Raw genomic sequence first — 12877 nt, 5'->3', positions numbered from 1 at the left:
AGTCCCAGTGCTTAAAAGTGTGTTGGTTAAATTATTGGACAAGCAGCCAGAGTTCTGAACCACTGAACATGAGTTCAAACGCCACCAGAGGAGCTGGGCAGGTTAAATTCAAATTTTTAAATAAATTCTCATTTATCCATTGGAGCTTAGGAGAATGAGGGGTGTGAAATCATGAGGGGCATAGATAGGGTGAATGCACACAGTCTTTTTCCCAGGGTTGGGGAATCAAGAACTAGAGGGCATATCAAGAAATAGGGTGAGAGGGGAGAGATTTAATAGGAACCTGAGGGGCAACTTTTTCACCCAGAGGGTGGTCAGTATGTGGAACGAGCTGCCAGAGGAAGTGGTTGAGGCAGGTACATTAACAACATTTAAAAGATACTTGGACATGTACATGGATGGGAAAGGTTTAGAGGGATTTGGACAAACGCGGGCAAATGGGACTAGTTTAAATGGGTATCTTGGTGGACATGGACAGGTTGGGCCAAATGGCCTGTTTATGTGCTGTGGGACGATGATAAATCTGGAATTAAACTGGTCTCAGTAAAGGCAATGAAACTTCTGAATTGTTGTAAAAACCCATCTGGTTCACTTTGGGGGAGAAAATCTGCCGACTCTACCCAGTCTGGTCTGCGTGTGACTTCCAGTGTGATCAACCCTTAACCACCTCCTCAGTTCAGGGCAGTCAGGGAGGAACAATAAACGCAGCGATCACCAGCGACATCTACATCCCATGAGCCAATAAAACAAATCAGGAGGGCTAAAGGGGCTTGAGGGTGGTGGGTGGGGTGAGGGGGTGGGTGCTGTGTGTGTGAAGCAAACAGCCAGTCAATATAAATATAGCAGTGAATTGTGGACATTTGCAGTTTAGGCAAAGTCAAAGTCGAGTTTATTGTCATCTGCACAAGTCCATGTGTGCACAGGTGCAATGAAAAACTTACTTGCTATGGACACATAGCATCATATAAGCAGCATTCACAAGAAAAACATAAATTATACTCAATTTCACAAGAAAGAACACGATCAGAACAAAAAAAAACCTTGTCCATTGCAGTGCAAATTGGTCAAAGTGCTGTTATACTGAGGTAGTGATTAGGATTGTGCCGGTTGGTTCAAGAACCGAATGGTTGAAGGGAAGTCACTGTTCCCGAACCTGGAGGTGTGGGACTTCGGGCTTCTGTACCTCCTGCCCGATGGTAGCTGCGAGAAGATTTACAACCCACCTCTTCTTCCTCTGTACCTGTTGACCTGTTCTCTGATTGAAGCTGTATATGCGTGCGTGTGCGCATGAATGCGTGTGTGTATGGATGTCTCTCACAAGCCATTTCTCAGCAAATTTACAACCCACTGTATCCTTTCATGTGCTTCTCTTCACCACTCAGCCACCAGGCAGCAGCAGAGAACCGGACCATCCACTGGGTGGGAAGCAGTATTCCCTTCCCCCACCCCCGCCTCTCCTGACCGTCACTGTACAAGGGTCACCACTTCCAACAGACAGTAAGTATCCGGTCCAATTTCACACTTGCAATTCTGGCTGAAGCTATAACCTTTTGTGAAGTAATGATGCTGATGCAGGGAGATGGAATTAAGGAACAGGTTAGCTCTGGTGACACAAGGGACTTCAGATGCTGGAATCTGATAAATTGGTCATTGGTTTATTATTGTCACATGTACCGAGGTGCAGTTGAAAACTCTGTTTCGCATGCTGTCCGTACAGATTGTTTCATCACATAAGTGCATTAAGGTAGTACAAGGGAAAACAATAACAGAATTATAGGTCAGACCACACTTGGAGTATTGTGTTCAGTTCTGGTTGCCTCATTATAGGAAGGATGTGGAAGCTTTAGAGAGGGTGCAGGGGAGATTTACCAGGATGTTGCCTGGATTGGAGAGCATGTCTTATGAGGGTAGGTTGAGTGAGCTAGGGCTTTTCTCTTTTGAGCGGAGGAAGATGAGAGGTGACCTGATAGAGGTGTACAAGATGATAAGAGGCGTAGATCAAGTGGACAGTCAGAGACCTATTCCCAGGGTGGAAATGGCTAACAGGAGGGGACATAGTTTTACGGCGATTGGAGGAAAGTACAGGGGGATATCAGAGGTAAGTTTTTTACACACAGAGTGGTGGGTGCGTGGAACACGCTGCCAGGGGTGCTGGTAGAGGCAGGTACATTGGGGACATTTAAGAGACGATTAGATAGGCACATGGATGAATGGAGGGGGATGTGGGAGGGAAGGGTTAGATTGATCTTAGAGTAGGTTAAAAGGTTAGTACAACATTGTGGGCCGAAGGGCCTGTACTGTGCTATAATGTTCTATGTTAAAGTGCAGTGCAGGCAGACAATGTTCAAGTCCATAACAACATAACAACTGAGGTCAGAAGCCCATCATATTGTACTAGGGCACTGTTCAATAGTCTTATAACAGCGGGATAGAAGCTGCTGGAAGGACACAGCAGGTCAAGCAGCGTCAATGTTTCAGGCCGTAATCCTGCACAGGTTAACTATGATTGTGTTGAATGGCAGAACAGGCTCAAGGGGCCGAACGATCTCCTTCTGTACCTGCGTAGAGAGAGATGTAAAGCCAGACAAGCCCAAAGCCTGCTGAGAAAAGCACTGCCCCTTTGGTAGCGTCTCAAGGAAGTACTTGTGAAGCCAATGGCTGGCTGACATTGTCGGTCAGATTTCCTGAGGGCTGGCTGTTCCTTCCCCTCCTTTTATTTACGTGCCAGATCTCCAGCCGATGGATTTTGTGGGCGGGGAAATGAGGCTGATACGAGATAAAGGCCCAAAATTTTTGTTCAAAGCCAGTTTTGAAATGTTGCCGGAATTTGCACTTAAAAATGGAACAAAAGATCTCAGCTGGTTGTGGGATAAGGTACCTTGATGTTAACCTTCAAAGAGAAAGGTCGGTGGATTGGTTGGTCAGCGATAGTCTGGTTTATACTTCTGACTGTGTAATTCACTTTGTGCTTTTCATTGTAAAGTTTGATATAAATCTGAATATTTTCTTCATCCTTGTCTTTAATGTGTGTTATGGTGTTGTTTATGTTGCATTTATTTGTCCCTGAAGAAGAACATCTTGTTGCTCAGATAAACGCTGTAAAACAAGAAAGAAAAAGCCTTGAAAAGGCAAGGGAAGAACTGGTGAAGAAGGCAAAAGCATTGCTGTCAGAAAACCGATTAAGGCGAAACCAAGGTGAGAGATTTTAACTTAAGGTCCAACTTAGACCATAAAATAATAAGAAATAAGAGACTGTTTGGCCTCACAAGCGTGTTCCACCAGTTTATCAAGATCTGACTGATCTTCTGCCTTGGTGTCACTTTCCAGAACTATCACCATATCCTTTTATTATCCAGAAACCTATCAATCTGAACTGCTTGTTGGGAACAGGCCCTTCGGCCCACGATGTTGTGCCGAACTAACTAAATTAATAATCAAATGCCCAACTAAACTAATCCCTTCTGCCTACACAATGTCCATATCCCTCCATTTTCTGCACATTCATGTGTCTAAGAGCCTCTTGAACGCCTTATTGTATCTGCTACACCACCACCCCTGGCAGCGCATTCCAGGCACCCACCACTCTCTGTGTACAAAAAAACTTGCCTCACACATCTCCTTTAAACTTCCCCCCCTCACCTTAAACGCATGCCCTCTGGTATTAGAGATTTCAACCCTGGGAAAAAGATACTGGCTGTCATTCTATCTATGCCTCTCTTAATCTTGAAAACCTCTGCCACTGCCACTGCAGAGAAAACAACCCAAGTGTGTCCAACCTCGGTTAGGAAGTTGTGGGCATGCTATGTTGGTGCCAGAAGTGTGGCGACACTTGCAGGCTGCCCCCAGAACATTCCGTGCAAAAGTTGCATTTCACTGTGTGTTTCGACGTACATGTGACTAATAAATAAATCTTATCTTATAGTTTATACCCTTTAATCCAGGCAGCATCCTGGTAAACACAGGAGATTCTGCAGATGCTGGGAATCTGGAGCATCACACACAAAATGCTGGAGGAACTCGACAGGTCAGGTAGCGTCTGTGGAGGGAAATAAACAGTCGATGTTTCAGGTCGAGACCCCGATGAAGGGTCTTAGCCCGAAACGTCGACTGCTAATTTCCCTCCATGGATGCTGCCTGAACTGCTGAGTTCCTCCAGCACCTTTTGTATGTGTAGCATCCGGGTAAAAGTTCATTTTCATTCTTGTACTCCAATCCTCTCTCAGCAAAGCCCAAATAATATTTGCCTTCTAAATTATCTGCTGCACCTGCATGTTAACTTTCATAGACTTTCAAAGGACATCCATGTCCCTTATAACATCCACACTTCCCAATCTCTCCCCATTTAAAAACCACTCAGTATTCGTCTTTCTTCTACTGAAGTGGATCACTTAACGTTTTTCCACATTGTCCTCCATCTGCCATGTCGTTACCCACTCAGCTTTTCTGTGTAATGAATTTCTGTGAAATGAAGGCAGAATACGAGGTTAATGGCAGGACTCTTAGCAGTGTGGAGGAACAGAGGGATCTTGGGGTCCACGCCCTCAAGGTTGCCATGCAGGTCGATAGGGTTGTTAAGAAGGCATATGGAGTGTTGGCCTTCATTAGTTGGGGTACTGAGTTCAAGAGCTGCGAGGAGATGTTGCAGCTCTGTAGAACTCTGGTCAGACCACACTTGGAGTATTGTGTTTAGTTCTGGTCGCCTCATTATAGGAAGGATGTGGAAGCTTTAGGGAGGATACAGAGGATATTTACCAGGATGTTGTCTGGATTGGAGAGCATGTCTTATGAGGATAGGTTGAGCGAGCTAGGGCTTTTCTCTTTGGAGAGGAGGAGGATGAGAGGTGACTTGATAGAGGTGTACAAGATGATGGGAGGCTTAGATCGAGTGGACAGTCAGAGACTTTTTCCCAGTGCGACAAAGGCTAACATGAAGAGACATAATTTTAAGGTGATTGGAGGAAGGTATAAGGGGGATGTCAGGGGTAAGTTTTTTTACACAGAGAGTGGTGGGTGTGTGGAACGCACTGCTGGCAGAGGTTGTGGGGGCAGATACATTAGGGACATTTAAGAGACTCTTAGATAGACACATGAATGATAGAAAAATAGGGGGCTATGTGGGAGGGAAGGGTTAGATAGATCTTAGATCAGGATAAAATGTCAGCACAACATTGTGGGCCGCATGGCCTGTACTGTGCTGTAGTGTTCTATGTTCTATCAATTGATCTGTATGATTGGTATGCAAGACAAGTTTTTCACTGTACCTTGGAACAAGTGACAATAATAAACTAATTCCAATTTCTACATCCCTTTGACACCTCTTTGCATCCAAGTTTAAGTTCAAGTTTATTGTCAAGGGTACACATGCCTAGGGTATAAATGCAATGAAAATGAGCTTCTGCAGCAGCAGCACAGTACATTACAGACACGACCGACATAAATTACATCAACTTAAATGAACATAAATCACATAACTTGCAAGTGTGCAAAAATAAACAGCAGAATAAACACAACGAGACTAGTGCAAGTTGAGAGGGAGAGAAAGAAAAATAAATACGGTACAGTCCGAGGCAGAATTAGGGGTTTCCAGGTGGGTTCAAGAACCTGACATCAGTGGGGAAGGAGGTGTTGTTGAACCTTGAGGTGTGGGTCTCCAGGCTCCTGTACCTCATCATTACTCACTGCTGATTTACTTCTGCGTCATCAGCAAACTTGGAAATATTACACTTGGTCCCCTCCGCCACATTGTTGACATTGATTGAGAATAGTTGGGGTTCGAGCACCCACTCCCTGCTGTAGCCCACGAAGCACAACCTCCAACCTGAGAAGTCCTGTTTATACCTTCTCTTAGTTCTGCTTTTAATCTTTTAACCAACTCTCCATCCACATTAGAGCACTGATTCAGCATGCTCTAACATCGTTCATCAGCCTCCTCTGTGGAACCTTATGGAAAGCCTTCTGAAAATCCAAAAACAGCACATCCATTGGTTTCCCCTCATCGACTCTACTTGATACCTCAACAAAGGACTCCAGGAGATATGTCAAACATAATTTCCCTTTGATAACTCCATGTTGATTCTGCTCAATCGTACACCACCCCCCCCCACCCCCCACTCCCCGGGTTATGAACCCTCGACTTATGGACATCTCATTCATGCGAGCGGGTGATTGGGAGACCGGCGGGATGGATGTGAAAGGATTCGCCAGCTGCTGCGGGGCTGCAGGTATCTTCCACTGGGTGGGAACGGGGCACTTCCCTGCACCCTCTGTCCCAACCCATACTGAGCTGCCACAATCGGGGGCCGGGTGGAGCCGGACAGAGCTGGGACCGCTGAGCAGACTCACTCACTGAGTCAGTGATGGCGGCCACTCTTCCCACACCTGCTCGGTCTCCCCTCACAGCTGTTTCTGTGACTGTCTTCCACACACCGTTGTTCATTTCCCACTTACTAACAGTTGGGGTTATGAACAATTCTCAGGAACGGATCCCTACATGGAGTATAGAACACTACAGCACAGTGCAGGCCCTGCAGCCCACAATGTTGTGCCGACATTTTATCCTGCTCTAAGATCTATCTAACCCTTCCCTCCCACAGAGCCCCCTATTTTTCTATCATTCATGTGCCTATCTAAGTGTCTCTTAAATGTCCCTAATGTACCTGCCCCCACAACCTCTGCCGGCAGTGCGTTCCACGCACCCACCACTCTCTGTGTAAAAAACTTACCCCTGACATCCCCCTTATACCTTCCTCCAATCACCTTAAAATTATGCCCCCTCGTCATAACCCGGGGACTGCCTGTGTTAATATTTTCTTGATATAATATCCTTTACTAATAATTCCAATATTTGCCCACCACTGATGTCAGCTTGTTTTTAATAACTATGCAATTTAACTTGCTTGGAGTAAAGCTTATTCAGATGTTTAAGGATAAAAGATGCATAAATGACAGGAAATTGCAACAGAGGTTAGGAAGGGAAGCAATCAGTTAGAGTCACTTAAGAACATCCCAAATCAGGAGATACAAGATACTGCAGATGTTGGAATCTGGAGCAAAAAAATCTGCTTCTTGCACCGTAGCTTTTAAAGTTAGAGCAGGTTTGCCATTATCCCAGGATCTGGAGCAACACACAAGATGCTGGGGGAACTTGATGGGTCGAGCAGCATCTGTGGAGGGAAGTAGACAGAGGACGTTTCGGGTTGAGACTGAAAGAGGGGAGAGAGCCAGTATAAAGAGGTGGGAGGGGAAGGGGTGGACCAAGAGCTGGCAGGCAATGTCAATCATCTCCCAGCCCTCTGTCGCTACCTCCACCCTTCCCTTCCTCACCTGACTCCATCTGCCCGTCGACCCCTCCTCATCTGGGTCCACCTACCACTTGCCAGCTCTTGACCCATACTTGAGAACTGTCACACGATGTAATGTATTTAAATAAAAAAGACGTCAGTCATTAACAATGACATTCAGCATGGGGGGAAGTATGCAGAAAACGCTCAGCAGGGCAGGCACCAGAGTTATAGAAGATGGACAAAATTATCTGTCATTTTGCTCCTGAGCAGTATAACCCAACTCTGTTCCAAGCACCAAGCTTGTGGCTGAGAAGAACAAGCCAGAAAATACAAAGGTGCTCTGTGGCGGTTAAAAGTGTCAGTGTTGTCTCCAAGTCAGGAAGCTGATGGGTCAAAGTCCCACCCCAGTAAACTGAGCTTGCAATCTGCACCATCGGTAATTGTCCCTCAATCGCCCTGAACCTGGTCATTGTTATAGAGTTATAGAGCCCAGTGACAGGCCCTCTAGCCACCATGGCTAAACTGACCATGTCTCCATCTGTACTAATCCCATTTACTAGCACCTGTCCATTGCCTCTTGTGTCTTGGTGATTCAAGTACTTACCAAGATACTACTTAAATGCTGTGGGAGTACCTGCCTCTGCCACCTACTTCACGTTCTAACCACCAAGGCCGAGAGGGTTGAGTGCTTCAGGTACCTAGGAGTGAACATCACCTATAGCTGTCCTGGTCCAACCATGTAGATGCCATCACCAGCACCTCTACTTCCTCAGGTGGCTGAAGAAATTTGGTATGTCCCCATTGACCCTCACTGAGTTTTGTCAATGCACCATAGAAAGCATCCTATCTGGATGAATCACGGCTTGGTGTGGCAACTGTTCTGCCTGTGACCACAAGAAACTGCAGAGAGTTGTGGACAGAGCTCGGCACATCATGGAAACCAGTCTCCCCTCCATGGACCCTGTCTATACTTCTCATTGCCTCAATAAAGCAGCCAGCATAATCAAAGACCCCACCCACCCTGGACATTCTCTCTTCTCCCCCTTTCTCATTGGGCAGAAGATAAAAAAGCCTGAAAGTACGTACCACCAGGCTCAAGGACAGCTTCTATCCCGCTGTTATAAGACTATTGAATGGTCTCCTTCTACAATAAAATGGACTCTTGACCTCACAATCTACCTTGTTATGGCCTTGCACCTTATTGTCTACCTGCACTGCACTTTCTCTGTTGCTATAACACTTTATTCTGCATTCTGTTATTGTTTTCCCCTGTACTACCCCAATGCACTGATGTGATGAAATGATCTGTATGGACGGCATGCAAAGCAAAGATTTTCACTGTACTTCAGAACACGTGACAATAATAAACCAATATACAATTTACCCTCTGGGTAAACACGTTCTTTCTCTGATCCCCTCTAAACTCTTGCCCCTTACTCTAAACTTCTGCATTATAGTTTTAGATACATCGACTATGGGGAAACATTTCCTATTATCAACCCCATCTATGACCTTCATCGTTTTGTACAACCTCCATCAGGTCCTCCCTCAGCCTCTTCTGTCCTAAGGGAAATATCCAATCTATCCAGTCCCTCCTCATAGATGAATAGTTCCATCTCCGACAACGTCCTCCGCACCCCCTCCCTCCAGTGCAATCATGTCTTTTTCATGGTGTGGAAAGAGAAGCTACTATCATATTGTGGGAACTTGCTGTGCATAAAATGGCTGCTGTATTTCCTACAATTCAAACAGTGACCCCATTTCAGAAGTGTAAAATGTGGAAATAAAACTTGCCCTGCACATCTCCGTCAAACTTTTCCCCTCTCATCCTAAATGCACGTCCCTAGTATTTAGAACATAGAACAGTACAGCATAATACAGGCCCTTTGGCCCACAATGTTATACCGACCTTTAAACCTCGCCTAAGACTATCTAACCCTTTCCTCCCACATATCCCTTTATTTTAAATTCCTCCATATGCTTATCTAGTAATCTCTTGAATTTGACCAACGTACCTGCCTCCACCACCACCCCAGGCAGCGCATTCCATTCCCCAACCACTCTCTGGGTAAAAAACCCTCCTCTGATATCTCCCTTGAACTTCCCACCCATTACTTTAAAGCCATGCCCTCTTGTATTGAGCATTGGTGCCCTGGAAAAGAGGCACTGGCTGTCCAGTCTATCTATTTTGTACACCTCTATCATATCTCCGCTCGTCCTCCTTCTCTCCAAAGAGTAAAGCCCTAGCTCCCTTAGTCTCTCCTCATAATGCATACTCTCTAAACCAGGCAGCATCTTGGTAAATCTCCTCTGCACCTTTTCCAATGTTTCCATATCCTTCCTATTGGCCTTTGGCCACCATTTGGCCCATTCCTTATTGCTCTTGGGAAGGCGATGGTGAGCTACAACCTTGAACTGTTGGAAGGCACCTTCATCTCCAGGATGTGCCAAATTAAACCCTTTGCCAGCAAATTGCTTTCCGTCTTATGAATCATTAACTCTGTTTCTCTTTTCCCTGATGTTGTCGGATCTGCTGAGAGTTTCCAACATTTTCTGATTTTATTTCAGAATCAGTATCAGGTTTATTATCACTGACTTATACGATGTGAAATGTGTTGTTTTGCGGCAGCAGTACAGTGCAAAGACATAAAAATCTATAAATTACAAAAACCCTCGATGGTGGGGAGGGTTGTGTCCGTGATAGAGCTGGCTGAGCAGATGAGGTATGGATGTGGATTTGTAAGTTTGTTGCATTGGGAGACAGGGAACCAACAGATCAGGGAATGGTGGGTGAGCAGGGCAAGACAAGGGTCGGCAAGGTAGGAGAAACAGTCAGGACTGACAGGGGGCATCTACTGTTTCAGGTCGGAGACCATTACAATGAGAATATTTAAAAGGCATTTGGGCAGGTACATGGAGATATGGGCTGTATGAAGGCATATGGGACTGGCTCAGATATGCAGCTTGGTTAGCATGGACGAGTTGGACTGAAGGGCCTTTTTCTGTGCTCTGTGACTCTAAGTACATTACTGACTCTGAGATGCCTTGGTTTGAGGTGGTGAAAGGTGCTAGAGAAATGTGGAGATTTTCTGCATAAAGGCTCTTCGGCCCACCATGCCTGTGCTGAGCCAACCAGCACAGCCCTAATCACCCCTACAGATTAGCAACACTATGGCCAATCTGATCACTTTTTACTAGAATGGACATTGTTTTTTTCTGTGTTCTTTCTTGTAAAAATTGTGTTTAATTTATGTTTTTCTTCTGAATGCTGCTTATCTGATGCTCTGTGCCTGTGATGCTGCTGCAAGTAAGTTTTTCATTGCACCTGTGCACACATGGACTTGTGCAGATGACAATAAACTCGACTTTGACTTTGCCTAAACTGCAAATGTCCACAATTCACTGCTGTATTTATATTGACTGGCTGCTTGCTTCACACACACAGCACCCACCCCTCACCCCACCCACCACCCTCAAGCCCCTTTAGCCCTCCTGATTTGTTTTATTAGTTCATGGGATGTAGATGTCGCTGGTGATCCCTGCGTTTATTCATGGGATGTAGATGTCGCTGGCGATCGCTGCGTTTATTGTTCCACCCTGATTGCCCTGAACTGAGGAGGTGTTTAAGGGTTGATCACACTGGAAGTCACATACAGACCAGACTGGGTAGAGTCAGCAGATTTTCTGCCCCAAAGGACATCAGTGAACCAGATGGGTTTTTACAACAATTCAGAAGTTTCATTGCCTTTACTGAGACCAGTTTAATTCCAGATTTATCATCGTCCCACAGCACATAAACAGGCCCTGTGGCCCAACCTGTCCATGCCCACCAAGGTACTCATTTAAACTAGTCCATTTTGCCCTCGTTTGGCCCATATCCCTCTAAACCTTTCCCATCCATGTACATGTCCAAGTGTCTTTTAAATGTTGTTAATGTACCTGCCTTAACCACTTCCTCTGGCAGCTTGTTCCATATACTGACCGCCCTGTGTGTAAAAAAAAAGTTGCCCCTCAGGTTCCTACTAAATCTCTCCCCTCTCACCCTAGTTCTTGATATGCCCTCTACTTCTTGATTCCCCAACCCTGGGAAAAAAAACTGTGTGCATTCACCCTATCTATGCCCCTCATGATTTCACACCCCTCATTCTCCTAAGCTCCAATGAATAAATAAAAATTTATTTAAAAATTTGAATTTTCCTTCCCCAGCTCCTGTGGGGGGATTTGAACTCATGTTTCTAGATCAGTGGTTCAGAACTCTGGCTGCTTGTCCAATAATTTAACCAACACACTTTTAAGCACCGGGACTGGGATGGGCAAGTTAAAATGTGTATGTTAAAGATAAGCTCTAGACTTCGCAATTTACCTCGTCATGGCCCTTGCACCTTATTGTCTGCCTGCACTGCACTTTCTCTGTAACTGTAACACTTTATTCTGCATTCTGTTATTGTTTTCCCTTGTACTACCTCAATTATATTTAGGTTTTGAAATTATCTGTCTTTATGGCACACAAAACGAAGTTTTTCACTGTACATCGGTACATGTGACAACAATAAACTAATTCCAATTCTAATTCCTGCAGGAAACTGATGTGATCAGGTCCATAAAATTAGTATTGCAATAAAATCGACTTTGACCATGATGCCAAATTAAACCAATCCCACCTGCCTGCACATGATCAATATCCCTCCATTCCCTGCATATTCATGTGCCTGTCTAAATGCCTCTTAAACGTTGCTATCGTATCTACTTTCACCACCTCCCCTGGCCCTGCGTTATAGGCACCCGCATCTCTCTGTGTGCGCCTCGGAAACCTCCTTTAAACCTTCTTCCCTTCTCTGTCTGACAGCACGTGACAGCTGGAAAAAGCGGTACTTCGAGTCGAAGAAAGCGACGGCCCCGCTAGAAGAAACGTCCAGCAAGTTACGGCAGGAGCTGGAGATGTTCTACCTGAAGCTGCTGCATCAGCTGGCGGCCAGAGAGACAAGGAAAGGGTTCCAGAAGGCAGCAAGTGCCAGCGGTTCTAAAGTAAAGGCTGTTGACTCTGTGTGCCCAGCACGATTCCAATGTGTTCTGGAACAATGTATAGTCAAGCACTTCCTTGTAACATTTCTTGGGCTGCTCACAGAATAAGATCTTAATTGGTGCTGATGAAAGATCTTTAACGTGCTGGAAACAAAACTCTGTTTCTCTCCCCACAGATGCTGCCTGGCTTGCTGAGTGTTTCTAGCGTTTTCTTTTTTCATTTCAAGTTTCCAGCATCTGCAGAGTTTTTTTTAACTTTCATTTTTTGATTTTCTCAGTCAAAAGTGTTGAGCAAACCTTGGTTCGAGGAACAGCGGTGACAACATAATTTGGGAAAACCATTTAAAAAAAAGTGCACAGAATCCCGTTTGTGTTGGAGGCTGTGATCAGTGGTGTGACACAGGGATGGGTGCCGGTTGCACTGTCGTTTGTCATCTGTGTTAATGATTTGAATAAGAATGTAGTTGCATGGTTATTAAGTTTGTGGAAGGCACCAAAATTGGTGGGGTGGTGGACAGTAGCAGAAGGTTACTTCAGATTACAACAGGATCTAGGTCAACTGGGAAAATGGG

At 45.2% G+C, this 12877-nt stretch overlaps 1 protein-coding gene across 1 annotated transcript in view; it reads left to right on the top strand.

Annotated features, from left to right (window-relative positions):
* spata1 (spermatogenesis associated 1) overlaps positions 1-12877 on the top strand; it is a 44884-nt gene that overhangs the window by 28497 nt on the left and 3510 nt on the right. The window contains exons 7-9 of the mRNA XM_052013164.1: positions 1383-1497; positions 3070-3195; positions 12130-12308. Coding sequence (XP_051869124.1) covers positions 1383-1497; positions 3070-3195; positions 12130-12308 — 420 coding nt within the window. The remainder of the gene's footprint in view (positions 1-1382; positions 1498-3069; positions 3196-12129; positions 12309-12877) is intronic.

This window comes from Pristis pectinata, chromosome 3 (genome assembly GCF_009764475.1).
Source record: "Pristis pectinata isolate sPriPec2 chromosome 3, sPriPec2.1.pri, whole genome shotgun sequence".
NCBI lineage: Eukaryota > Metazoa > Chordata > Chondrichthyes > Rhinopristiformes > Pristidae > Pristis > Pristis pectinata.
This window is presented reverse-complemented; position numbering and strand designations above follow the sequence as displayed.